At 47.6% G+C, this 27,581-nt stretch overlaps 3 protein-coding genes and 1 long non-coding RNA gene across 5 annotated transcripts in view; 2 read left to right on the top strand and 2 right to left on the bottom strand.

Annotated features, from left to right (window-relative positions):
* Positions 1-982: 982 nt before the first annotated feature.
* BYSL (bystin like) lies at positions 983-10,543 on the bottom strand. Its single transcript, XM_007085200.3, has 7 exons — positions 10,029-10,543; positions 6,428-6,590; positions 4,217-4,355; positions 3,741-3,874; positions 3,012-3,172; positions 2,742-2,844; positions 983-2,220 (listed from the first exon to the last, which is right to left on the bottom strand). The coding sequence occupies exons 1-7, from the start codon at positions 10,291-10,293 to the stop codon at positions 1,875-1,877; spliced, it is 1,311 nt and encodes a 436-aa protein (XP_007085262.1). The 5' UTR covers positions 10,294-10,543; the 3' UTR covers positions 983-1,874.
* A 9-nt stretch (positions 10,544-10,552) lies between these two features.
* On the top strand, positions 10,553-21,752 carry MED20 (mediator complex subunit 20). 2 transcript variants are annotated; one of them, XR_006217640.1, is made up of 5 exons: positions 10,553-10,851; positions 13,433-13,587; positions 17,791-18,044; positions 18,407-18,491; positions 19,900-19,973. XR_006217640.1 is itself a non-coding variant. In XM_007085201.3 (4 exons), exons 1-4 carry the CDS (start codon positions 10,574-10,576, stop codon positions 20,113-20,115), a joined length of 903 nt encoding a protein of 300 aa, XP_007085263.2. In that variant the 5' UTR covers positions 10,555-10,573; the 3' UTR covers positions 20,116-21,752. The 2 variants fall into 2 exon arrangements, 1 of the variants encoding a protein (XP_007085263.2); XM_007085201.3 differs by lacking the exon at positions 18,407-18,491 and having other exon boundaries at positions 10,555-10,851; positions 19,900-21,752.
* The window catches only part of USP49 (ubiquitin specific peptidase 49), an 87,272-nt gene continuing 80,004 nt past the window's right edge, over positions 20,314-27,581 (top strand). The window contains exon 1 of the mRNA XM_042986347.1: positions 20,314-20,390. The gene's annotated coding sequence lies outside the window, so the exon portion shown is untranslated. The remainder of the gene's footprint in view (positions 20,391-27,581) is intronic.
* Positions 20,733-27,455, bottom strand: LOC122238631. Its single transcript, XR_006217642.1, has 2 exons — positions 26,335-27,455; positions 20,733-20,916 (listed from the first exon to the last, which is right to left on the bottom strand). It is a non-coding gene; the product is annotated as an uncharacterized LOC122238631 (long non-coding RNA).

The following is a 27,581-nucleotide window of genomic DNA, read 5'->3' as shown; positions in this document are numbered from 1 at the left end:
GAAGTAAATATTTCAGGCTTTGTGGGTCATTTGGTTTCTGCCCCAGATATAGTCAGCTCTGCTTTACAATGGGATGTACGCATTCCTAAAATTCACTGCACCATGCAAAATTGCACAATAAAAACCACAGGGCTCATGGGAAACCGGGCTTGAGGCACCATACTCAAAAAAACTTAATGAGTGACACATTTCTTAAAGGAAATAAAGTGGATAACCCAGTTTTCAGTTTAAAAGGTTAAGAAACCTGTACTAGGACACAGCCCTTTTATCTTGGAAAAGACCTGAAGTATGTGGAAGCAGAGGTCAGACGGCTGTGGAAGGTGAGCGAAGCCACCAGGTGTGGGTGTGGCTCTCCATGCAAGGTGAGCAGAGGCTGCTCTGGGTGGGTACTTGTCGGAGGCACGTGCAGGTGGTGTCGCCTGGCTGGTCTCCGCTGGGCAGTTCCCACCTAGTGTTTCTTAGAGAAAACTGCATATAAACGGGAAATTTGTGATCAACTTCTTCCCAAATGCATTAACTGGGTTGGAACGAATTCACGTTTTCAAAAGCAAATAAGCAGCGTTCTAGCAGGACCGTACGGCTGACTCTTAGGTAACGTGGGCTTTAACCCTGCAGGTCCTCTTCTGCACAGATTTTTTTTCCAGGAGACGTATAAACGTATGGTATTCATACAGTGTGAATTGTGCTCTAAATGTATTTTGTGATTTTCTCAACATTTTCTTTTCTCAGGTGTACTTGACAGAATACTATATTGTGACATAACCTACAAAACATGTTAATCCACTGTTGATGTTACCAGTAAGGCTTCCAGTCAACAGTAGGCTACTGGCAGTTAAGTTTGGGGAGTCAAAAATTACACGCAGATTTTTGGCTATGTGGAGGGTTGGTGCCCGTAAGCCCTGCACTGTTCAAGGGTCAACTGTGCTCATTTCTGCTGCTGGAGCATGAAAGCAACCATAAAAATCAAGTGGCTAGGCACGGCTGCGTCCCAACACAACTTTACTTATGGACACTGAAATGTGAATTTCATAGAATTTTCATCTCTCACAAAATACTATTAATTTTTTCCTAACCATTTAAAAAATGTAAAAATCATTCTTACCTCATGGGCAATAAGAAAATGGGCAGACTCTAGTCTGCCAATCCCTGGTCTAAAACTTTAAATTAGCCAAGAAATTTAGAAAAACTGTCTGGTGGGGACTCTGGATCTACTCCTTCCAGGGCCTGATTTTCTTGCCTCTGTAGCCTCAGTTTCCTCTAGGGACTTTCTCCTGCAGCAATCCACCCACAGCAGAGACAGGACCATCTTTTGAACAACCTCCAAAGTAGCCTCTGCCTCAAGTTGAAGGCAGAGGATGCCTCAAGGGGCTAATAGGGTGGGTAGGACGTGGGGACAAACTTGTAGAATAAGGAGATGGGGGTATCCTCTGTAAACTGGCAAGAATGCACTCCTCGACAGGAACAGAGAAGAACTTCCCTCCAGCTAAAGAGGGAAAGCACAAAGATCTCCATCGATCACATCAAAACACAAAAGTTCAATAAATACCTGCCTTTGGTTTTTATCCCTATCCCAGTGACTTGACACAAGAGCCTGAGAAAAAGAACCTATTCCAAGCCCCAGTCAGGGAGTGGGGATGCTGGCATGTGGCATCTCAAGTTACGTCTCACAACTGAACAGGGACGAAGGCGTAGGATGGAAGAAGGGCCCAGCCAGACCCTTAATCCTCCCTGTCAGGCACAGGGAGCCACAGATGCCTGGGACCTCTCTCCCTGCCCTGATCTGGGACTTCAGCTGTAAAATCTCAGTGTCCCCAGCAGGGATCCTGGTGTCCCTCCCACCCCCATGCCCCTCAGACCAGGGCGAGTAACCTTCCTCACTCCATGGTGACAGGAACATCTTCCACGTCTCGGGGCACTGCACTCTGAAGTTCACGCCTGATCTCAGGGGACAGCTGTGGATGGGGCTGCAGCCGGAGCAGTTCCAAGAGGGCCTCCTTCTGATCTGTGGCCAGGTCTGCCTTGTAGCGCTGGACCAAAGTCAGGAGGCACTGGTGCCAGAGCACGGGCAGTTCGCGCCTCTCTGTCCGGAAGCCCAGGAAGTGGAAGACCAGGGCGTCCAGCACCCGGTAGGGCAGCGCATACTTCTTATCCAGCAGCAGCCGAAGGAAGATGCTGTTGGCACCGCTGTATTCCATCTCGGCAATTTTCAGCATGGCTGCACTGGTGAGGAAGGGTCAGTGGTGGGGGAGGTGCTGGAGGCAAGGTCCACCCTCTCCCCTGCCTCTTCCCCTCCCCTCCTCTGCTGGCCCCTGCACCGTGCCTATTCCTAAGGGGGCCATCTCAGGCCTCCTTCTCACCTACCGCAGCTTCTACTCCTTGGCCTCAGTCACCAGCTGTATACACATTCACCCCAAATCCCTACCTCTGGTTCAGCCTGCTAGTCTCAGTACCTGGCTAGAATACATTCAAGCACCTGAAGATCTCCACCCCTAACATCCTTTCTTCTCATGTTCCCTATTCGTTCATTCAACTATTTACTGTGCCAGGTGGGGATCCTGTTTCGGGGGAACTTACATTCTGTTGGGGTAGTAACACACCCAACAGCTTAAACAACCCACAGATCCAGGGCTGCTCCTAGTTCCTTCCTCACTCTGTCCATCCCCTCCAGCCCCAGTCCTGGGATTCTCCTATCTGGATCCCTCCTGACTCATAGTCCTCTTCCCCGCTCCCCCCAACACTACCTGGAGTGCAACACAGGGATGGAGCATTTGGTGATGATGCTACCCACGATGATGGCTTCCCGGAGGGTACAGGTGCCAGACTCACACAGTGGGATCAGGATCCCTGGGGAGGGTCAGAGGGGAAGGCACTTTGAGCCCAGGGTGAGAGGAGAGAGCCACAGCAGGAAGCACCCCCCACCCACCCAAGACAGTCATCTCCTGTCAGGCTTATTGCTTTCACCTGCAGGCGCTCTAGCCCCTCCCTCTCTCAGTGGCCTCCCCAGTTCCCACCTTTAAACCAGGCTCCAGGCTTGAACAGGGCCTTCTTGAGTGCCATGTAGAGGTGGAAGTTGAGTCGTTTGTATTCAGCGATGTCATCTCGTACCCGGGGGAGCAGGACAAGATTGTAGAAGCGCTGGGCCATGCGTTCCTTGAGGTTAGAGGCAAAAATCCTATTTTGGGGAAGATATGGGGGAGACTCCAGCTCACATGATAGCCCAGAGCTGGCATTTTAAATACACTGTGGACGGTGAACACTGGACATTCGAGGGGTGTGTGGAAGCGACCTGTGTGCCTGCTACACCCTCCACGTTAGGAAGGGAACGGGACGGGCTACGAGGGGTACCTAAACAGAGTGAACGCTCTGTCCTGGGGGAGCCACAGCTCTCCTCTGTTCACTTTCCCTCCCCGACATGGGTTCGTTCTCTCCACCCTGGTGTCGCAGGGGACCCGAGCATGCTCAGGGAGCCACAGGCTTTGGAGGCCACTCTGACACCCCAGGAGCTGTGCTCCAGTAGTTATAAGCCTTTCTTCTGGAAACTCATCACAGGAGAGTCTCAACAGGGTCCGGGCCCCAAAACATGGAAACGGGAAAAGCTGGGAAAACAGTGACCTACAGAAGCACAAGACAGAGCTCTGGGGCAAAGCTCAAATGTAACGGCCAAGGCAGAGAAAGCCTGTCTCCCCACAGCCAGCGTTTACCTACAGACCCCAGGCCACCCGAACCCCCATCTACTCCACCTCGTGGCTTGGTACATGGCAGCTGCTGTCCAGGCCTCGGGCTCTGTAACGTAGAGGATCTGCTCCCAGTTGGAGAGGGCGGGGATGATCTTGAAGGCCTTGGGCAGCTTCCCACTGCGGTACTTAGATAACACCTGCAGAGGCGAGCGCAAATCATCACCGTCAATGACACATGCGCCAGGTCCCCGTCTGGGTGCTTTTCACAGATTAGCTCAATCCTCACAACAATTCTGAAGGGTATGTCATCAGCACCCTCATTTTCCAGATGGGGAAACCAAGACCACAGTTAAGTAATCTTCCCCAAGGCCACCAAGTCCCTGAGTGGCAGAGCAGAAATCTGAACCTACGCACTTGGGCTCTTAACCTGCTCTTGGCCACCATGCCTCATTTGTACAAGACGTGGGCACCCAAACCCTTAGTGCGAGCCCACGGCCCCTGGGAGGGTATTTCATCGTGGCTCTCCACTCGGCTCTTACCTCCCGGACCCCTCTGTAGACCTCCAGAACCCGGGGGTCCAACTGCGGCATAGGAAAGCCTGACACCTCTGACATGACCGTCTCAACTTCCGTCTGCTTCTCGGTCAGCTTCTCCATGATGATGTCAGCCAGGGTGCGCCTAGGAGTAAGGAAGGTGCGGGAGGGAAGCAGGGAGGGCTGTGGCCAGTCCAGGAAGCTCTACACTCCCCCCACAGTCCCTTGTGAGCTCCAGTACATCTGTGATCCTGCTGGGATGTGCGGCCCCAGTCTCCCTGGGTCTTACTGTCCACCGCAGAATCCCTGCAGGGTGCAGAGGACCCAAAGGTCATTCGACCTGGGACAAAGCGGACGGTTGGGTGGAGGTGAAGAACCAGGACTCTGTAATCAGTCTGCCTGGGTTCAAATTCTGGCTCTTCCTCTCCCTACATGACCCTGGGCATGCTCCTTGGTCTCTCTATGCCTCAGTTTCCTCGTCTGTGAACCAGGGATAATAACAGTACCTCCTCATAAAGTTACCGTAAGGATTACATGAGTTAACGCATGTCCAGTATTTGGAACTGTTGGCACACAGCAAGCATGTAGTAAGCGTTGCCTGTTTCAAACACATTCACCACTCGCCGATAATATGTTGAGGACTCTCCAATTACAAAATTCTAGGCTGACCTCTCTAGAGACACATCTCAGTTTTTTACCAAGATTTCAAGTAGCTGGAGCCATTAAGGGGGTGGCTGTGACACAAACATCCCCTCAATTTATTAAAATTTATAGAGATATTTCTAAGAGTATGATGTTTCTCTCAGGTTCCTTCCACAGAGTGCATCGAACATAACTCTATCACGAGAATTCAGAATTACTGTCACAGTGTGCTTTGGTAAAATAATGCTAAGGTATTTTTAAAATGGCTCCTGTTTTTTCAACACCAGGCGCTGAAGCAGGACTTTCCAGATGTTATTCCATGTAGTCAGTGCAACCAACATCTGATAGAAGTGTCATTACCGTCATTATTCAGACACAGGAACTGATACCCAGACAGGTCAATAACTCAATCAAGCTCTCAGAGCTCTCAAGTGGGGAGAGTCAAACCCTGGTCTTTCAGGTTCTAAAGTTCAGGTACTTTTATACAATACTGAGCCCCAAACTAAATGGGCCTCTGCTGAGTTCACGTGGCTCTGGATCTGCTTTTGGAAGGTGCCAACCATCAATTCTCAAGACTGTCGGGAACCCCTGTTTCTGGTAGCATTACTCTTTTATTTACTGCAAGCTATGAAATCATCCTACCCATCATATCAGAGTGATGTGTTACGGGGGCGTCTCAGCGACTGTCAGTTAAGCGTCCGACTCTGGATTCTCAAATAAGCGACCACGGAACTTAATCATTCAGCTTCCCTGTCTTTCCTCGGTATTACCAGCAATGAGAGATACATCAGCCCCGAAAAAGCCCAAGAACCAAGAACAGTGTCATGTTAAGTGTCACAGGGTCGGAATGAACTAGTTGACGGCCTTTATCCTTTAGACTCCCCTCCCCTGGATCAAAATCGAGGGGCGTAAGAGTTTGATCACAGGAGCTTAAATGCCTGCATGTTGTGGAGCCGCCATTTAGTATACACGACAACAAACTGTGCTTCTAACAGGAGGTGATTGTGCCCATCAGGAAACATGTGGCAATGTCTGGAGACATTTTTTGGTTGTCGTGATGGGGGAAAGGTCACCAATGGTATCCAGTGAGTGGAAGTCAGGCATGCTGCTAAACATTCTACATTGCACAGGACGGCCTCCACAAAAAAAGAATTATCCAGCTCCAAATGCCAATAGTGAGGAGGCTGAGAAACCCTGGATGAAATGAAGCTGAGAGTACGAAAGAGATCTGGCCAAGGAAACTGAACATAGCAGTAAGACAACTGAGCATGCCAAGACCAAAGGCAAAGAGATGGGTCGCCCCACAGGCCTGAAAAAAGGCCCTGCAGCTGTTTCCCCAGGCAGTCCGGGCAGTTCTCCCACAGGCAGACAGACAGATGGGCAGGAGGTCTAGTTCATTCTCACTCAGATAGGTCCTTTGAAGATGGGCCAATTTTGCCAAGTTCGTTCCCCACAACTAGCTATGCTCGGACCCTTCCCAAATGTAGGGAATCAAAACTGCCAGGACATGTGCTTCCCTGTGGAAAGCTGCCACCAGGACCTGACACCCCTAATCCCAGGCCACGCCAGCTCTACCTGGCAGGAGGGTTCTTGTTCATGAACATCTCAATGGCACGCTCATCCTCGGGGTCCACAACCACTTCTGCATGATGGCCTGCCCCTGTCATTGTGGCAGCCTTCTCCAGGGTGGGCCACTCCTCGTCCTCGTCATCTGATCCATCCCGCGGGACCCCTGGACCTAGAAGAGGAGATGAAATGGATAAGCAAGGCAAGCAGCGGCTGAGGGATGTAGAGGTCAATTCAACTTTACCCATGATGTGCATGCAGGCCTCACATGTGCTTGCAGCAGATACAGATGGGTGCAGTGGAAGTGATGAAGCGCCCGCTAGCTTCCTGTTCCCAAGGGCTTACAGTCTTTTCTTTTTTTTGATTTTTTAAAAAATGTTTTTATTTATTTTTGAGACAGAGCATGAGCAGGGGAGGGGCAGAGAGAGAGGAGACACAGAATCCAAAGCAGGCTCCAGGCTCTGAGCTGTCAGCACAGAGCCTGATTCGGGGCTTGAACTCACGGACAGTGAGATCATGACCTGAGCTGAAGGCTGACGCTTAACCGACTGAGCCACCCAGGTGCCCCCAAGGGCTTACAGTCTTGAGGAACAAAATGTACAAACGTGAACCAAGGAGATAGCGATGCCAACGAGTAACTGCTGACACGCTACACAGTCAGTCATATAGCAGGAACTATTCTAAAGACTGTACATAACTTTCCTAACACCAAGGGAGGTGCCCTCGTTCTACCCAGTTTCAGATGGGGACTTGGAAGTACAGGAAAAGGAAAGTTAAGTAACTTGCCTAAGGCAGGTAGTCCAGGTTTAGATTATGCATTCTTCACCCCTGTTCTACACACATTGTAGGGCTTCGTGACAGGCCAAAATGAGTGGTAGAGACAAAATATACCACAGGCACACAGAAGGGGGTGAGAGCAGAGGATGGTTAGGCTCTGGATAGTCAGTAAGGGAGATGGAAGAGTGTGGTCCAGACCTGGGTAACAACACTGGCAGGAAGGCTTGGTTACGAGAGTATCTGATAGGCAGTAGCAAGAAATAAGATTAGATGGGTAAAGTAAAGCCGGACTGTGGAGGGCCTTGAGGCCAGGCAATGGAGTTCAGATTTCAGTGAAACAACCCATTTTTATAACTGATTCTTGGATGACTCCAGCCGGCTGGCCATTTGGAAAGGGATGTTAATAGTCCACGCAGAAAAATAAAATGCTACACGTGACCAGCTCCTTAAGAACAGAGGCAGCGTGTGACAAAAGCCAAATGGGAAAGGGGGGGTGCACCAGACGTTTTGTTTCCCCATGCTGACAAATCTCAAATCTGGGCTTGTAGGTAGATTTCCCTTTACCCCAGATACTAACTCCAGCTGCCTCCTGTATGGCAGCTTGGGGATGACCCACAGGCAATTCAAATCTCACCTGTCATCAACTGAACTCACTCCTTCCCTCCTAGGTCTACACTGTAGGTCTACACTACTCACTGTGTTCCATGTCTAAGTAAAGAGCACTACCATCCACCCATTGCTAAGCTAGAACCTGGCAGGCCTGCCTCATCCCCTCCCTTCACCCCAAGACACAATTACCAAGTCCTATTTAATTCTACTTCACACACTATCTCTCAAATCCTTCACAGCTTTGCCTAAGCCTAGATCAGCATCATCTCTTGCCCGTGTTAGTTCAACAGTCCCCTAACTGGTCTCCATATTCTCCAATAGCCTCCCAGTGTTTAGGATAGCTTTAAATCCTGAACACAGCCTCCAAGTCTTTTGTAGATTTGGCTCCTACCTAACTTACTATCATTAACCCATTCACTCAGCAAACACTGGGCGCCCACTATATGTGAGGTACTGTTCTGAGTGTTGAAAAAAATCAGTGTAAAAGAGAAACTTACGGGGCTTATGTTTTAATCAGGGAGACAGACGATAATAACTATCAAAAGAAGACAAGTGCTACGAAAAAAGACATAGGGCAGAGCAGAGAAGTTGGGAGTGTGGAAACAGGGGAGGGGGGTGTGTTTCCATTTTTAACGGAGTGGCTAGGGCAGCCTCTCTGAGAAGGCGAAGAATCAGGGGAATTAGCCTCCAGGGTTATGAAAACAGAAGGAATAACCAGGGCAAAAGCCCTAACTTACTATGTTTAAGGAACAATAAAGCCTGTATGGATGAAGAGGATGAGGGGAAAGAAGAGGCCAGACTGGCAACAAGGGCAGATCATGTAGGTCTCTGTAGTCCTCTAGCTGTTGAGTTAAGAGTAGACTGGAGGGGGTATGGGAGACTAATGAGGAAGCTACTACAATGATCCAGGGGAGAGATTACGGTGGCTCAAATAGGACTGTGTTCTGAGGTGATGAGAAGTGATCTAACTCTGGATATATTTTGAAGGGAGAGTCAACAGGATTTCCTAACAGATCAGATGTGGGGAAAGACAGGGGTTCGAGGTTTCGGTCTCGAGCAAATGGAAGGAAATCATGCTACTATCTGAGACGAGGAGGACAGTGGGAGGAGCCGGTTTGGAGAGAAGATCAGGATTTCTGTTTTGGACATACTGATTTGAGACGTCTATTAGACTTCAAATTGGAGATGCCAAATAGGCAGCTGAAATAGGAGAATCTGATTTTCACGGAAAAGATCAAGGCGAGAATACAAAGTTGGGAGCAGTCACCAAATAGAATATACTTAAACTGAGAAACCGACGACAGCAACAGAGAAGTGCTGTGAAGAGAAGAGGTCGAAAAACTGAACCTTGTGGCACATCAATAAGAGGCTGAGGACAAAAGAGGAGCCAGCAAAAGATGCTGAGAGGTGAGGAAGTAGTAAAACAGGAATGTGATGGCTTAGAAGCCAAGTAAAGATGCTGAAGCCAGGAGACCAGTGTTCAACTGTGTCAAACACTGCTCTCAGGACAGATGAAAGATGAGATCTGAGAAACAGATTAAACAACTGGGAGGACCACACTTCCACCCTAATAAAAAATACTGACCATCTTCTAATTAGTTTCTCTTCCTCTTTGGCTCCTAAACAATATTGTTCTTTCTGCTCAGAGCACTCACCACTCGGTTTTCGGGTCTCAGGCACGAAGGTCATGCAGTCTGGGAAGCCTGACCATCAAAAGTAATGCTACTGTTATAAGAGAAGCTATGTTTTCGTTGTCATGAAATGTATTATCCCAATAGTTGTCTCTCAGTTGGGCTAGACTGCAAGATCTTGAAGTCAGACACATGTCTTTCTTGTTTTCCTCTTTACCCAAACCATGTAAACTCCTAGCGCAGTGCAAAGCACAGGCTAGACATCCCACAAGTATTTATAGAACAAATAGATAAATGTTAGGAGTTCTTTGCGGCGTGAGCAATTACTTCCTGTTGGTCCAACTTCGGGGATGCCCAGAAGCGAATACTTAAAAACTACAAGTGGGCGTGGAGGGCTCTGACTACTCTAAATCTGCTCCAGGACTGGGGAAACCCGTTGCAAGAGTCATTACTTTTGCAAGGATGTAATGCGGACCCCTTATTTATTTTATTTTCTCATTCCAAACTCCTCCCTGCCGGATACCTTTCGGCCGTCTACCTCTCTTCCCCACAACCAACCACCCTATTCCTGGCACACACCCCCTGCCACTCACCCAGCCGCGTGGTGCGCTCCCGTGGTGCTGCGGGCTTGTCCCCAGTCCCATGCTCGGCCTCCAGCTCCTCCTGCTGCTGCCGCGCTTGTTGCAAAATCCGTCGGGTCAGCCTGGGCCCCACGTACTCTTCCTCTTCTCCGGTCCCGCGACCCCGCCGCTTTTCCCGGGACCCTGCTCGCACCGCGTCCCCAGCCAGGATCTGCTCAGCCAGGGGCGCATGTTTTTCCTGACCTGCGGCTCCCCGAGCCGCCTTGAACTTGGGCATTTTCTCGGAAAACTTTGCCGGAAAGGTTCACACGTGGGGCCAGAGGAAAAAGCCTAAAGTGCGCTTGCGCAACGAACTTCCAGCTCCCAAGAGCCCCCCCCCCCCCACCGCCCACGGAGTTCACGGCGCCACCTAGCGTTCGGAGGCTAGGATGCCATCAGCCCCGCCACACCCCCTAAAAGAGCTCACGGGTCCTGGATCTGGACTTCCGAATGATCTCATTGCACTTAACGCTGGCTTCTCGAAGTGGTGGCAGTCCGAGCCATGACTTTCTACCTTCATGGATCTAGACCTTCTGTGCCCAGCAAAACGTGAACTTGGAGCTGGGAGCCATGACGTCACCGGAGGCGTCACCCAGGAGGTGCCTAGACCCGCCCCTGTTCCTCATGAGCGCGTCTACTGGGCGCTCTGTTTTTACGTCATTTCCGTTGCACTCCTTCGGCCGAAGCTTTCGTTGTGGGGGGGGGGTCTTCACTTAGTGTGGGTGGCTGGAGAACGCTGCGAATCAACTGTTTGTTCCTGCCAACCTTGCTGGTCCGATACCATGGGAGTGACTTGGTAGGACCCCAAAGGACTTTGTAGGGCGGCGTTTGGGGTCGGGAAAGGCCCTCGGAGCCTGGCGTGTACCCGGGAGGAGGAGCGGGACCAGGGTCTGCCGCCCCGCACGAGCTGAGCAAGATGTCTTCGGAATGTGTGGGTGAGGGAGACACTGTAAGGGCTGCGGTTTTTCCGGCCTTATTTGCTTGGAGATGCTCCGGTGCTTCCTGGAAGGCGGCAAGTGAAAGGTTTTATCCCAGGAGCCCATCGGTGGTTGTGTACCTCCTTCCCTTTTTCTTCCTTCCCATGAGGCCATAGGGCTGCCCGGAGTGAAACTTAAGGGTCGGAAATAGGATGTCCGGACTAGGACTCAGTCTGCCGGCGAGGCTGGAGGGAGTGGGGGATAGGCCATGGGGAAACCATCTTTTTTTTAGGTTTTCTCCTGCTGCTTCCTACAGCCGCTTAAAGCAGTTAAGACCAGCCCGTGTCTGGTTGTGGTGTGGCCGTTTTAAGCTAGTGGGTCTAGAGAAAAAGCTGCTGGCAGTTAGATTGGGGTTCAGGCGCGTCACCTCTTGGGGATCCGTCTCCCTCTGTGTTTAATTACACGGTCTAGTTTTTATGGACTTTTTATCTCTAACATGATATAATTCAGGGTGGCAGAGGAAGGTATGGGCCTACTGCTCTTGCAGGCCTTAGTTCCAAAATGCTAGATTTCAGGGATTGCTTTGTTTTGTTTTGAATATTTAGTATTAGCATCTTTCCAGTCAGAGAGAGCTGGAGGTTAGGATATCTGAAGTCAGTGGTTGGAAGCTTCTTGCATAAGAGCCTGGGGGAGACCACTCTTTCCTGCAGCTCAGGTTCTTGTCGGTTTGTCCATGACGTCACCTTTGTTGTTTACAGTGGACATCATGAACCTTTTACAAATCCTCTAGTGCAAGGGGGATGTGTGAGGAATGGAATGAAAAGTTTGTAGCATAGTGGCTTGGAACCCTGGGAGCCCCTGTTCTTTCAGTAGAAGACAGAAGGAATGGGCTGTCAGTCTGTTGGGACCCTTAATCAAGTTTTTCACACTCCTGGAACTTCTGACTCCCCCCATAATATCACTTTTGCAATGTTTCACAATAAGGCATATCATCATCCTTACTTATGAGTGCTTTTTCTGATGGAGAGTAGTGACAATTTTTAGTTACAGGACTCCATTCTTATACCTTCATTTAGTTGGTCATAAAGTAATGTAGTATCTTCCAAAATTCACTAACGTGGTTTTTATACAGTTAGGTACCACCTGTACTACTTATTAATGTTTTCTTTCGAATCCATTTCTTTTCCTTAAAAATATTTTAAAAGGCAATTACAACCCTAAGGAAGCGGTCTAGTATAGCACAGACATAGAGCCAGCTTGCCTGGCTTTGAATCTTGGCTACACTACATCAAGCTGTGTGGCCCTTCGCGAGTTACTCAACCCCTCTCCACTTCAGTTTACTCATTTGTGGCAAGGAGATAATTAACAGCTCATCTTATAGGGCTTTTGTGAGGATTCAGAGTTAATTCATCTAAAGGCCTTTGGGAATGGTCTGGCACATGGTTTGTGCCTAATGATTGTTACCTACTACTCTAAAGGGGGAGCCAGTTTTACTCACCATAGAAGGAAATCTTGAACATTTTTATTTCATTGTTTGGATTAAATTTGTGTACATACTGTTGCCTCTCATTCCTAAAGATTATAAACTTGAGGCTTACTTTCTCTTTGATCCTGGGGCTGTTGAAAAGAAGTTGCCAATGACAGAAATGTTCTATAACAGCATTGTCTAATACACTGGCTTCTAGTCACATGTGGCTTTTGAGCCTTAGAAATGTGGATCGTGCAGGTGGGGAGTTGAATTTTTAACATTTATTTATTATTGAGAGACAGAGACATAGAGCGTGAGCGGAGGAGGGGCAGAGAGAGAGAGAGACACAGAATCTGAAGTAGGCTCCCGTCTCTGACCTGTCAGCACAGAGCCCGATGCGGGGCTCGAACTCACAAACTGCAAGATCATGACCTGAGCTGAAGTTGGTCGCTTAACCAACTGAGCCACCCAGGTGCCCCAGGGAGTTGAATTTTTAATTTAACTTAGTTTATTAGTTTCAGTGTAAAAAGCCACGTGTGGCTTGTGGCTACTCTACTGGACAGCGCCCGTTCAAAGTGTTAGAGACTTGGTAAAAACATACCCGAAATTGAGGTTTTCCTGGTATAGTCAGAACTGAAGGAATTGCAAAGGATGTTCTTTTCTCATATGACTTAATGTTAGGGAATGCTCAGTCTGTGTGCCACCTAAAACTTCTTGAACGTTGGCACACATGTCACACTTGGGAAAGTGGTGTGATAGGACGTTCACTGCACTGGTGTGAGTGTCCTTAGACCTGTGCTGTAGTTCTTAGTGGAGCTCTCAGGGACTTGAGCCTCTCTCTCCTTGTCTTTAAAATGAGAAAGAAGATCAGGGTAGGTGGTCTCTTAAGGTAACTCCTGGCCCTGAAGAGCTGTGAGTCTGTGGGCAAATGAGTCGCTCAATGAGTGCACATGTGCTTCTGGATACTGATGATTGGGTCCTCTCCCTTCTAGTGTGTCCCAGATGCCTGTGGCTGAGGGCAAGAGTGTCCAGCAGACCGTGGAGCTCCTCACCCGGAAACTGGAGATGCTTGGGGCAGAGAAACAAGGAACATTTTGTGTGGATTGTGAGACCTACCACACAGCCGCCTCCACTCTTGGCAACCAAGGTCAGTGAGATGCAACCTTGGCTTGGAGTTGATTGACATTCAGGTTCACTGAGTTCTTTATGCTCTTTTGCAAAGGGTGGTTATTCTCGAACATGTGGCAGACGGTGTTTCTGAATTCGTTAATTCTTCGTCCTTCATCTCTTATACGGGGCCCGTGTTTTGGTGTTTTTGCACTTCTCACTTTTAGAGCTGCGTTTCTCGGGGCGATTGGTCACTGGCTAACTGCCTCTGCATCTAATCACCTGGGTTACTTGTTAAAGGTGCAGAGTCCTGGCCCTGCTTACTGACTGGACTGGAGCTACAGGCCTCAGTTACATTTCAGCCAGCTCCCTTGAGGATCATTAAGCGCCCTTTTAAGTTTGAGAAAGACTCCTTTTAGGCTCAGAAGTCTTTGTATATGATTCTTTCACAGCTTTAGAGTGTTTAGAACTTTCTACAGAAAGGCTTTCTGATTCCCACACCTAGCTAGTAGTCTTGGATACCTCATTGGCATAACCTTGACCAGTGAATCAACTTTTATTTTAAATATATTGAGAGGTGAGATGGACTGTGGATGATTGGTGGTGTAGGTAGAGAGACAAAGAGAATCTTTTTTTTTTTTTAAGTTTATTTATTTTGAGAGAGAGAGAGAGAGAGAAAATGCAAGTGGGGGGAGGGGCAGACAAAGAGGGAGAATCTCAAGCAGGTTCTGCGCTAACAGCCCTTTGTGGGGCTGGAACTCACGAAATCGTGAGATCATGACCTGAGCCGAAATCAAGAGTCAGATGCTTAACCACCTGAGTCACCCACTGCCCCAGAAGAATCTTTGAATGTGAGTTAGGGAACCTGGGTTCTCTTAGTCTTGGCTCTGCAGTTACTTGACTTAGGACAGTTCCAAAGCACAGTGATTAAGAGCCTAGATCATGGAACCAGAGAACTGAGTTCTGGTCACATACTAGCTGTAACTTAGGGAACTCCCACAACCTTTGACTGTTGCTGTGCTGGTCATTTGCCTATTTCTCCATGGATCCATTACCCTCACCTCCCCTTCAAACATTTGCTGGCCCCTTTTTAGTTACCTTTGGCCAGTTACTGCACTGGGGAAGGTTAGAGGACAGAAGAAAGGGAGAGCACAATATCTCCTCCTCTCCCTCTGCTTTGGGCCGTGTCTCTGGATCTCTGGCTGTGGCAGTGTCTCTTCCTTGGTTTTAGCTCCTGCTGGGTGGCCCTCTTGTCTGGCTTTAATGACAGCACATCTTCTCTTTCTCCTTCCAGCCTTAAGGATAGTAGTACATCCCTGTGTTCCTAATATTTGGGCGGCCTCACCATTTGTTTTTTCAGTTTTTCCAACCCCTGTATTTTGTTCCCTGTATTAAATCCCTTCTAATGAAACTGTCTGCTATGGGCTCTGTTTCTGTACCTTCCCAGTACATTTCTGTCATTTGTACAGTGAAAATATCATAGTACTGATCTCCTAGTGTTGTTGTGCTAATTAAATTAGTATGTGCAAAGCACATAGAGCTGAGGTTGTAAATGTAATAAATATTTGATAAATCAGAGCTCTGTGGAGTTTCAGCATCAATAAGATCACAGTGTTACTATTAGTTTTGCCTTCAGTAGGAAGGATGTAGGAATTAAAAGAGAATTGTTGTGAAAGCATTTGGAAACCAAAACATTTGTGCATAGATATAAGATGGCATACTACGTCGATGACACTACCTGTTACGGGCTTTGTTTTCCTAATCTGACCTTTACTCTTCAAGGAGGTACAGTCTAGTTGGGGAGAGGACACATTCGTGGCAGACAGCGGGGTAGAATGGAAGGAGCAGTAAACTAAAGGTCAGAAGGCCTGGATTGGAGGTCCAGTTCTGTTCCTTACTGGCTCTGTGCCTTTGGATCACAAGTTCTCATAGGGACCAGCATTAACATCACCCAGAGGGCTCAGTCACAACTGATTGCTGGGCCCCTCCAGGGTTTCCCACTCAGTAAGCGTGGGCTGGGACAGAGAATCTGCATTTCCATTAAGTTCCCAGTTGGTGGTGCTGCTGCTGCTGCTGGTCCAGAACCCATTAGCTTCATTTTCCTTGTCTGTAACAGGGGGACAGTGACACTGGTTCTGCTTGCTTCACAAGTGTGTGCAGATACGGAAATACTCTGTTGAGATTCAAAACATGCTATTGTCAGGCACCTGCGTGGCTCAGTCGGTTGAGCATCCAACTCTTTTTTTTTTTTTTTTTTCTTAAACGTTTATTTATTTATTTTTGAGAGAGAGCGGGAGTACAAGGGAGGGGTAGAGAGAGAGGGAGACGGAATCCCAAGCAGGTTGTACACTGTCAGCACAGAGCCTGATGCAGGGCTGGAATCCACGAACCGTGAGATCATGACCTGAGCTAAAGCCAAGAGTCGGATGCTTAACCAGCTGAGCCACCCAGGTGTCCCGAGCGTCCAACTCTTGATTTCAGCCCAAGTCATGATCTCACAGTTCATGAGATGCAGTCCCTTGTTGGGCTCATCACTGACAGCCAGGAGCCTGCTTGGGGATTCTCTGTCTCCCTCTCTCTCTCTGTGCCTCCCCTGCTCTTGTGCACGCACTCTCTCAAAATAAGTAAACTTAAAAAAAATTATTATTGTTATAAACAACTGGCAGTGCCTTCATTAAAAAAACCTCAGTTGACTGTCAAAATATTTTCAAGACAGTAAGAACACTCTCAGACTTACATAGTTATGAATTAAGTACTTACAGTGAGTTTGCATAAGAACAGAATGACAGATCAGCTTTGGATGTCTTTTTTTTTTTTTTCTTTTTTGTCCTTTTGGAGGGTTGAAATGTTTCGCACTGGATTTAGCAGGAGGTGAAACGTATGAATTGGCAACAAGCAGTGAGGAGGGATGTGGGGGGAGGTTGGCGCAGGGCCTGAGTTCCAGAAGCGGCAGCAGAGTAGAGGCCTGTATAGCGGCCCCTCCACCCCATCTCCTCTTTTCCACTGTTAAACTCTCATCCTTGTCTAGAATATCTTTCCTTCTCAGTATGGCTGAACTCTATCCTCTCTTCATAGGGTACGTAGTCCTCTTTTCTCCATGAACATGTTTCCTGCTGACTCTTGCCCACTTTGATTTCTTCCGGCTCTGTTCTTCCTTCCAAAAAGACTTCTGGTCTATTCCACATATGCACTTTGGTCTTTCCCCTGTTGCCAGTGAGAGTGTCAGCTTCCTGAGGCCAGCTTCTATGTTCTCTACTTAAATCTCTTAAACCTGCCTCTTAAACCCTAGCACGATGTTGGGGATAGTTAAGTACTTAATAAATATTTGAATAGGTAAGTCTTAAATACTTGGGATTGTCCTTGTCTATCCATTGACTCTTGTAGTATATAAGGGGGGAGTGGATCTTGCTTTCCGTTTCTTAGTTAACCAAATATATGTAGCTTTCCTTCCTTCTTGCAGAAAAATCTCTAGTGTAATCAATGAGAAAGCTCATTTTTCAGAAATTGGAAGGGGTGACTGGGGCTCGAAACTAGACCTCTGATTCCAGATCCTGAGTTCTTTCTGCGATTGTGCCGATTGCTTCCCAAGTCAGCTGATATCTTAAAGTACTCCAAGGGTTCATCAGTGCCTTCAGGGTAAAGTCCATACTTCCTGAGGCTTGGAAAACAAGACTTATCACAGCTTCACTCTGGCCTACCTTTCCAGCCTCAAGCTCAGATCCTCCCCTTTGCTGCTTCTGTGGGGCCACCTTTGTGTCTCAGGGAGGAGGCCAAGGGAGGAAGGGATGGACAGAAAAGAGAGCATTTGCTTCATTTGGTATACTCAGGTGTTGTTAATTTTACTTCATTGTCCCTAGTCTGCAAGAAACGATCATACAGAAGACTGTATGTGAAGTCTGTGTCGGTCATCGATCATCATCATTGATCATCATCATTAAACATCCATCTGTGAGCCCATCCCTCTTAAGAACTTAACTAAACTGTTAGCAGTTGCTATCAAAGTTCCCTTGTGCTCCTCACGTTTTCTGTGGGGTGAGGTTTTACCACATGCTGCCTTGCCTGCCGTTCGTCTCCTTTCCTCTCTGGAAAAGACTGTTAGTGAGGGGATTCCCCCCTGCCCCATCTCCTTCCAGGATCGCTGAGGTAATGGCACAATGCCATCTGGCCTTGTTCCACGCCTTTGACTCTGTCCTGGGGTTTGCAGATGAAGGTCTTGATTCCGATAGGATCTCTGTCCCTGCAGGTCAGGCTGGGAAGCTGATGTACGTGATGCACAACTCAGAGTACCCTTTGAGCTGCTTCGCCCTCTTTGAGAATGGCCCTTGCCTCATTGCTGACACCAACTTCGATGTGCTCATGGTGAAGCTCAAGGGCTTTTTCCAGAGTGCCAAGGCTAGCAAGATTGAGACCCGGGGTACCCGTTACCAGTACTGTGACTTCCTAGTGAAGGTGGGCACAGTTACCATGGGGCCCAGTGCCCGAGGCATCTCCGTAGAGGTAAGACTTTGGGGAAATAGCAGTATGTGTTAAAGGCCTCTGTAGATTTCCACATCCCTCTGAATGCAAACAGGTGTTTATATTTCTCCCTGATCCCTGTCTCCAGGGCATCTTTTAGCCTTTCTTTAATCATTCAGGCTGTGGCTCAGGGTGGGAATGGGAAGCTGGGGTCACAACAGGGAGAAAGCTTAGGAAGGCTGTCTTGCTGGAGAAGGGAAGGGATAGTCAAGGGAGACCAGTGAATTGTGATGTGGAGGGACTGGTCACCCATCACAAGGACTGGAGCAGACCAGGACAAGTTTTGGTGCAGGTAACTTTTGAGAGGTGGGCCCTAAATCGTGTGCCTGTACACCTCTCCACAGTACCCTGCAAGATAAGTCTGGAAGGCTGTGTAGCATTGATGAGCCTTTCCTTTTGACATGCTGTCAACTTTCATGATGAAAAGAGGTATGTGTGTGTGGTGACTTCATCTCTGGGTTATATATTGAAGATGACAAAGAGGGAGTGTGGCAGTAGCTGGCTTTGGGACCAGTGAAATTTCTCAATCTGTTGTGCCCAGCACTGTGTGAGATAAAAAAAAAAAAATAGGTAAGCTACAGGGCTTGCTTTTTGAAAATGTGTAATTTAGTAAGCTAGCGAAGCTGAAACACACAAACTTTTTATTATTGTTATCATTTATATTTGAGAGAGAGAGAGAGAGAGTGTGTGTGTGTGTGTGTGTGTGTGCGCGCGCGTGCGCGCGCGCTTGAGTGGGGGAGGGGCAGAGAGAGATGGAAACACAGAATCTGAAGCAGGCTCCAGACTCTGAGCTGTCAGCAAGCCCCACAAGGGGCTTGAACTCACAAACTGTGAGATCATGACCTGAGCTGAAGTCAGACACTTAAACGACTGAGCCAGTCAGGCGCCCCCACACAAACTGTTTTTGAAGTTAGTCTTTAAGAAATGCCATAAAAAAGGCCCAGATTGCTCTGGGAATTCAGGCCAATGAAAGCATTGACTTTGGGGATTGGGATGCTTTCTGCAAGAGTAACATGTAAAGAGGGACTTAAAAATGTAGAGATGTGGGGATAGATAAGGCCCACAAGGCATTCCAGGTAGAGTAAAGGGCCTTAACAGGAATTCCTACTTTGATACTCCAGGGACCTCTGGGGCCAAGATTTCCTGACCCCTTTCAGCTTGTGATACGCCTTGGATTTGCTGAGACCCACTGGGAACCCACTGTTCGCTTCTCCTTTATGTTTCCAACTTTGTGGTACAAATACATCCCAGTTATTTCTTTCCTCGTTTCCACTTATGTTACTAATTATTTTTTCTGCCATCTGTCTGGTGAAAAATTAGGAGAAAGGAATGAGAAAGTCTAAGATGTATAATCTTTGGCCCCTGCCACATTGTTTGGGAAATTACTTCTTAGGGTCAGGTGGGGTCTATCTTGAGAGTCATGTTTGGTCTTGAAAATATTTCAAATATGGGTATCTACTTTGCACACTATGGATACACACACACAATCACACTCAGACATATAAACATTTTCCTGAGCTCTCCTGGGATTTCATGCAACATACCAGAACATACAGTTCTGAGATCACCAGAAGGGGCCTGGGTCTTATGGGTTGGGCTGTGGGTTGGTAACTCTCAAGATGAGAATGTCTGAGATGCCTAAAGGGAATGATGCTGGGTGTGTCGAATCCCTGGTGTTTGGGTTGACTATTTCCTATTGATCAACACTGTGTTAGAAGGTGTTTGTCTTTTGCTGGGGTTTGGGGAACATGGGAGCAGGGTGCAAGAGGTTCAAGAGAAGCAGGAGACCTTGTCCTTGCCCTCACTTACCTTTGTTCTCTGTTCTTTTGGTCTCCAGGTAGAGTATGGCCCTTGTGTGGTAGCTAGTGACTGCTGGAACCTGCTGCTCGAGTTTCTACAGAGTTTTCTAGGCAGCCACACACCAGGGGCTCCTGCAGTGTTTGGGAACAGACACGATGCCGTCTACGGCCCGGCAGACACCATGGCCCAGTACATGGAACTCTTCAACAAGATCCGCAAGCAGCAGCAGGTGCCTGTGGCTGGCATTCGCTAGTGGCTGGCAGCTGCCCAGCTGAGCTCTGCCACCAGGGGGACTACACAGGAGGAGCAGGTGCCGCCCCCCCAGAAACCCAGGGCAGACATGGAAGCTTCCCTCCCTCTTCCCAGCTGTGACTTTTGTTCTGGGGATTTGGACTCCCCTCCCCTGACCCTCACACACAGCCCCCCAGCAGCTGCTTCACCCCACGCCTTACTGGACTTGGCCTGTTCTCAAGAATGGTAATTATGAAGAGTGGAGAAGTGTGGAGCTTTCCTGCTTTAGGGGAAAAGGTAGGACAGGGCTGTCCCTGCCTAGTGTTGGTGGGGAAAGCAGCCTGTATCTCCAGCTGTTGAGGATTTGGCCGGGGCTGCAGTGGACAGGCTGGGCCGGGCTGTAATAAAGGCCTCTTCCTCTACTCCAGGGATGCGGTTGGGCCTCTCTTGGAGAAGGAGTAGAAGGCATAACTTATTGTGATGGCTATCATTTTCTGACCTGTTTGCTTAAGTGAATTGTGAGTTGACTTTTCTAGGGTGTTGCCTGAGTCCTTGGGAATCTCCCTCTGACATCTTTCCATTCTGTTGCGAATTAGATTAAGCCACAGGCTAAGCTGCTATAACAAAGAGAACCAAAAGTACAGTGGCTTTTAGCAGAAGTTTATTTTTTGCTCTTCAAATAGTACAGATGTAATCAGATGGTCCAGGACAGATTTAGCTGTACAAGGTCACCAGAACCTCAGCTTCCTTCTGTCTTGTTGTTCAGCCAGTCCTGGGTGTTGACCTTGCCCTCAAGGTCAAAGCAGACTCCTCAGCTCTGTGTCTACAATACACCAGGGAAAGAGAGAACAAAGCAGTTTCTTTTTAAAGGCTGTGACCTGGAGTCTCTCAAATCAGTGTGGCCACACTCTGCTGAAAGGGACGCTGGGACACAAGCCCATTATTTGGGTGGCCATGTGTCCAGTTAAAACTCAGGAGCTTCTGTGACTAAAAGATGAAGGAGAAAATGGATGTGGGGGCCCAGTCAGGGCCCTCTGCTATGTGAAGCTCAATGGATATGCCCAGGAGTGGCTTTGGTTGCTATTTTGGAGCGCACCCCGTGTAACTAAGCCATTTGTTTACGAATTGCATTGGGATAGGGCTGATGCCAGAGTCGCTTTCGTGTTTAGCTGGCTTAGTCACCCTGGGCAGTCAATTCTGTGCCCCTCACCTAAGGGTTCACAATTTCCTGAGCTCTTTGTCCTCATCTCATTTGAGCCTCCAAGCTTCTCCTTTGACTTACATTACCTGCTTACCCGACTCCTACCACAGAAATGTTCAGTTGGGCCAATATTGATATATCCAGTCAGGGACGGCCTTAGGACACATGTTACTGTACATACTACAGAGTTGTCCCCAAGGATTCTGCCCCTCATTGAAGGTACCAGAGAGCCATTATTTCAGATCTGAAGCCTCTACAATAAGAATTAGGTAGTGGTCATGTTTCCCTTTTAGCTTTGGCTGGCAGGAAGCTCAGTTTAACTTTGAAACTGCAGGACCTGCCATCTGCATTTTTTGTTCTCCTCCTCTGGCTTTTTTGTTTGTTTCTTTGGTTTTTGCTTCTTTAAATTGAGGTATGTTTTAGATGTCATTTACACACAATAAAATGCATAGATCTTCTGTTTTTGGCCTTCTGATTTATATTTGCTCTTGTCCAGCTTTATCTTTGTATTTTTCTGTAGGCTATCTCAAATATTTTTTGAGATAGCATTTTGAATATAATGCATTTTTTTTTTTTAACTTTTTTTAACATTTATTTTTGAGAGACAGAGACAGAGAACAAGCAGGGGAGGGGCAGAGAGAGAGGGAGACACAGAATCTGAAACAGGCTCCAGGCTCTGGGCTGTCCCCATGAACTGTGAGATCATGACCTGAGCTGAAGTCAGATGCTCACTTTATAAATGAGAACTTAAATGCAGCCAGTAAATGGAGATGCGATATTTTGGGGTTTAAATCTGATGTTTTTCTTTCTATACCAGCCTGTCTTCCTAAATCTCCTTCCTTTGCTTCCAGATGCTTTGCCGCTCTCCCCATCTGTAGCCACCCCCAAAAGAACATAAACTGGGAAATTTCTGGGACCCTGCTAACATGTCACCTGGGTGGGTACCTTTGCCAGAGCCATGTAGGAATCTGCTAACCTCAGCTGTCAGAGCTATGCAGGGCAGCTGTAGGGCTCCTTTGGTTTTCCTTTACCATGAAATGGGGAGGTGGTGGCTCCCAAAGAGGTCACGCTGAGATGAGGCTGGAGTTGGGACCAGACTTCTGACTTGGGACTCTTGGCTACCACGATATGTCAAAGTGGGGCACCTGGGTGTCTATGGTGCCATGTCATTCCTCCAGTGTATATTGGACAAAAGCAGAACTAGCACTTTATTCCCTGGGATGAGGTTTAATTTTAAAGAAAGAGTCCCTTTACAGGAACCATTAAGTTCTTCCACAAGTGATGCCTGCACATGGCAAGATGTATGACAGCAGAAGGCAAAAAAAGCAGAAGGGATTTAGGGAAGCCCGTATTCCACTTGTGTCTAATCCATCTCTTGTATTCGTTAGTGGTTCCTGCTCTGGCTGTGTTTTCCGCCGGGCTCCTGTGCTGTTGTGATTCTCTGTTCCCCTGTTCCCAGGCTGCCTCCCGATTGCTTGCTTCAGATCTTGAGTACCAAGTGGTCATCTTTCCTCCACCATCTATTGGTGTCCCTGCTCCACTGAAGGAATACCTAGAGACTGACCACTCCTCTCCTCCGCCAGGTCTGCCCCAACCCGGTGTGTCCAGTATTCATTCCTGAGGCTCCAGGAGGAGGTAGTGAAATTCTCTCCAAATCCTGGATGGTAAGGGGAGCAGTTAGAAAGTCCCACCTAAGCATGCCCTCAGGTGTCCAGAGTTGAGACTCTGAGAACTTAGGAAGGGCAACAGGCTGAACATTTTCAAGATCTGGAGCTAGGCAGGACTGATCTATGGCCTCACTGTCTCCCAGGTGCACACCTGGAATTCCCAATATTGCCTTTCCCCTGCCACAGCGTCCCTCTCTATACCTGCTGCTGTCTGGTCTCCATGGGCTGCAGGCCCCAATCACAAGTGCCATGTGGCATGGCTGAAACCAGTTGCGTTACAAGTGTGGTCCTCTCCTCGGGGTTGGTGTCCTTGGACTTTGAGCAGTCTCTTCTTGAGGGTGGACTCTTCCCCCAAGGTAGAGTTTCTGCCATTGTGTAGAACATCCCAAAATCAGTCTGTGGGGTTACAAAGGACCCTTTAGCTCACCTAGTTTGACCATCGTTCAGGACTCAGAACTTTACATTATCCCCCCAGAGTTCATGCAACCTTGACTTGGCCTCATCTAGGGAAATCCCTTCCCTGTGTATTTATTTCATCTGTTTTCTCAGTGACTCTGAGACAGAAATGGAACAAAACAGAACATACCTGTCCATTCCCTCCTGGATTGTGGAGACTCTATTGTGCTTAATGAAGGAGTTTATTATTAGTGCTGGAGTATGAGCAAATGATAACTCTGAAGTAGCAGTACTAACTTCCAACAGCCTAACCCCCCCAAGGGCAGTCCTGAGAGGCCTGAGATGCCTTGAAATCAGACACGGTTTTGTGTATATATATATGTGTAGTTTTGGGGGACTAGGATTTATAGGGTTTGTTAGAGTATCTCAAAGATCTGTGGTCCAAAAAAGGATCTCTAGAAGAACAGCTTTTGAAAGGAAACATGAAGGCCAAGGTAAAGCAGATGGGAAATATGTCCTGCTGGCTTATTATGTGCAAGATCTTCCCCTGCCACTCGGACCTCTCCTCTGAGGTCTCATCCAGGGGTTTCCCTCCTTCATTTCATAGACCTTCAGGCCTTTCGGTCAGTCTGGGAAGCAGGACTGTGCCTATTCTTACCTTTCCTATTGGTTCCCCATTCTCCTTTTGTTTCTATGTACACATGCACACAACCTTTTAGAAGTGGGTGGGGGTGAATATGTATGAAGAATCTTTATAGCTTTCTCTGTGGCCCCAGGAGTTACTCTTCCATTATAACACACTCTGTGGGATCTGAAAATTATTCTGTTGTAATGGAATTTTGGCATAATGAGTATATTTTCATTGTTCAGAATGATGTGATTGATGAGGCAGAGAAATAGTTCCTCGCCTCTGTGATGAAATTAGCAAGTAAAAAAAAGTTCTTGGAACTCTTAGGGCAAAGATTCCTAACTCTCTTGCATTCTCTGTTTTATTTTCCATCACATTCCTGCCCCATCAGATGGCATAGACCTGTTTTTTAAGGTTAATATGAATTCTGCTGAAATTTCTTTGGGGGCTTTAAAAAAGAGAATTTAGGGAGCACATTTATATATCCTAGACTGTCCCAAGGCAGAATTCAATATTAGAAATCTTTTGTTGTGTAGGAAAAGCAAAGCTAGGGATGTGGAGGTGACAGGTATTCCGAGGCAACTACTAAAGGAGAGAGAGCACCACTTTAGGGCACAATTGGCCCGGTGCTGGCCATAGGACTGTCCTGAACTTACCAGGCAACTCCAAGTCAACTTGGCCTTTCTGGGTCTTATCAGTAAAGTGGGAAACAATGATGCCTACATTCCATGTTTCATAGGCTTGTTGAGGGGCTCAAGGGAGAATAGATGTCAAAAGCTTTGTCGGCAAGGAGATGCCCTTTCTGCACTGGCGTCTTTGTAATGGTGCTTTGTAATGGCGTTTTTGAATGGTGCTGTACTAGTGTTTGGTTAGGATGGTTAAGATGGAATGTTATGGGGGTGCCTGGCTAACTCAGTAGGAAGAGCATGTGACTCTTGATCTCGAGTTGTGAGTTCAAACCCCACATTGGGTGTAGAGATTACTTAAAAATAAAATCTTAAAAAAAAAAAAGATGGGACGTTATGAGGTCATACTGCTTGGTGGCAGGTAAAATTCTCCCCCAGTGGAAAGAATGCTATTATAATAGAGAATGAGCAGTGAGGGAGGGTCCCAAGAAGGTATACATAGTACGGGTATATTGTTTGTAGCCAGATCAGCGAGCACAGTTGTGTGGCCCATCTCTGGAGCATGGAACTCTGTTTTTAAAATTTATTCACAGTGATAAGATTTTACTTGTTCTTCTGCAACCTGAAGGAAAAGAGTCTCTGTTTAGGAAAAAAAAAATGTTGAGGTACAGTTGTCTATATACTTACTCTTTGTGGAACACATCCATCCCTGTTTCCCCTCCGCTCCCAGGTCTTAGTTGTTCCTGTCTCTGAACTGTTTTTGTGTCGTACCATGTGTGTTGTGATCACATTTCATTACCAGTTGTGTCTTTAAAGGAGGCTCAGTGCTCCTGATTCTATTTTGCATTCCTCATTAATGAACCACTGAAGCACTTAACTCTGAAGCTACGCTAAAACCTTGTTGGCTCTGCTGCCGAGCCTTCTCATATTTGAATATCTAAAATAGCCTTCTTATTTCTGCTTCCATCTAATATACAATTCTCAAACTTTTTAGTCTCAGGACTCCTTGACACTTTTAAAAGTTCCAAAGAGCTTTAGTTTATGTCTATCTATTGATAGTTGCCTTATTAAAACTTATAACGGGGGGCGTCTGGGTGGCTCAGTCCGTTAAGCATCCAACTCTTGATTTCAGCTCAGGTCATGAGTTCTCAATGGTTCATGAGATTGAGCCCCGCGTCGGGCTATGACTTCCAAAGTGAAATGAGTATTATTTTTTTCAGTGAATGAGTGGCAGCGAAGAGTACTTTGATAGCATAATTGAGTGCTACTGACTTGAAATGTGCTCATTTTTGCCCATTGTTACTTTTGTATCATCAGTGCAAGTACCATAATGGTGACAAAGGCAAATAATGTCTTATTATGAAAACAAGTTTGGTAGGGACCCTGTGGAAGAGTCTCAGGGCTCCACACTTTGAGAACCACTGATCCAATACATGCTCAGGGCATTGAGAATCTTTACGCCCTAGACTATGCTATTTTGAGAACACCCTTTCCTTTGGAAGTCTTAAGTGGCTCCAAAACCTTTCACTCAAAAGCACCTATTACCCATTAGGCACTTTGTTAAGGAATTAACATTAGATAAGATACAATCTAATCTCCAATAATTGGAGGGGGTTGCAGAGTAAGGGGAGAAAAATTGATAATTGAGTTACAATGTAAGGTAAGAATTTTAAAAAGAAATTAATTAAAGACAACAAAGGGAATGCTAAATTTTAGATCTTACTTTTTGAGCTCTTGAACCACATGGCAGATCTTCACCAAATCAATCAAATCAATCAAGGTCCTTTCCTTCCATCATCAAACCTCTTTAAAATGTCCAGGGTAATTACCTTTGAACACGTTTTTACACTTAAGCACGCTTGGCTGCAGACATTGTGGTTTCATGCTTACACATGCACTCGCTGTTTCTCCCTTCTTATGTTGGTCTTTAGCTTTTGTGCTTCTCTACTTCATATTGGCAAGTGTGCAGCCTTGAACCAGTGTAGCTGATAACCCATGTTTCTTTTCCTTGTCCTTCTATTTACATGTAAGACTTTACCTGCTTTAGCCTTGTGTTGGGTGATGTAACCGTGTTGGTGTGTTGTTTGTAATTTGTGTGTGTGTGGGGGGGGTAACGTCAGAACAATGCAGCCTCTAGAGGAAGCCTTTTTAGAGGCAGAAAAGCCTAGTAGAAATCGTCGCTGTTGTTTTCTTGTGGTCTCCGTCCCGACAGTCTGCTAAATTTAAGGCTTTGGCTGTGAACCTCTTCCTTGGGGGATTTCCATAAAACAGCTGGGTCCCGCCTGGGTCATCAGTGGCAAAAGTCAGACACGTGCTCACTCGTCTGGGAGCCAATAGTAACTTTTGCAAACGCTGCCTCAGGAAACCCCCAAGTTCGGAGGCTGCTTCTTTCGGAACGGCACAGTATGTCTTTTAACATAACAAAACAAAAAAGGAGACCAAATAGCGAGAAAGGTTTCCCCCCTTGGCAGTGGGGACAGATGTTAAAGGAGCTCCAAAAAATGTGCGGAGAACTAATGTAGAATTCCTTCACTGCTCCGCGGGCTGAAGTGCTGTGGAGAAGGGGGCGGAGATGGGCTCGGAGAGTCGCTGGCCCTTTAAGGAGGAGGGACAGCCTTAAGACTCTGTACCTTTAAGAGTCTCTTTGTCTGGAAACCTCCTTATTTACCCTTCTGTGCTTCAACCAAACTTCGACCCGCGATTCACAACGCCCCTCTACGCCGCCGCCCGTTACGCCAGGCTCAAATTGGCCGCACGTTGGTGGCTAACCCTAAACTTTGCGCCCGCGGCGCGAACCCTCGGAGAGGCAGTCTGTGTCGTGGTCGGGGCCCAGCGCTGCGCCGTTGGCGCAATGCGGGGCCCGGGGGGCGGGGCTCCGACGGGCGGGCCAATGGGAGGGCAGGGGGCGGGGCCGGGTTCGGTTGTCTCGCGCCCTGGTGACAGCTCGCGCGTGCTGATGATGGCGGTAAA

This window comes from Panthera tigris, chromosome B2 (assembly GCF_018350195.1).
Source record: "Panthera tigris isolate Pti1 chromosome B2, P.tigris_Pti1_mat1.1, whole genome shotgun sequence".
NCBI lineage: Eukaryota > Metazoa > Chordata > Mammalia > Carnivora > Felidae > Panthera > Panthera tigris.
Note: the sequence above shows the minus strand (reverse complement) of the source record. Positions and strands in the feature narration are given on the sequence as shown.

What these genes read in the sequence shown, in the direction of transcription:
- BYSL (XM_007085200.3), bottom strand. Translation starts at nt 10,293, where the DNA reads ATGCCCAAGTTCAAGGCGGCTCGGGGAGCCGCAGGTCAGGAAAAACAT. An exon ending in AACAAGAACCCTCCTGCCAG is followed by an intron (nt 4,356 to 6,427) that starts GTAGAGCTGGCG and finishes CCTTACTCCTAG; the next exon opens with GCGCACCCTGGCTGACATCA. An exon ending in ATCCCTGTGTTGCACTCCAG is followed by an intron (nt 2,221 to 2,741) that starts GTAGTGTTGGGG and finishes CTTCCTCACCAG; the next exon opens with TGCAGCCATGCTGAAAATTG.
- MED20 (XM_007085201.3), top strand. Translation starts at nt 10,574, where the DNA reads ATGGATCTAGACCTTCTGTGCCCAGCAAAACGTGAACTTGGAGCTGGG. An exon ending in GATACCATGGGAGTGACTTG is followed by an intron (nt 10,852 to 13,432) that starts GTAGGACCCCAA and finishes TCTCCCTTCTAG; the next exon opens with TGTGTCCCAGATGCCTGTGG. An exon ending in CCCGAGGCATCTCCGTAGAG is followed by an intron (nt 18,045 to 19,899) that starts GTAAGACTTTGG and finishes TTTGGTCTCCAG; the next exon opens with GTAGAGTATGGCCCTTGTGT.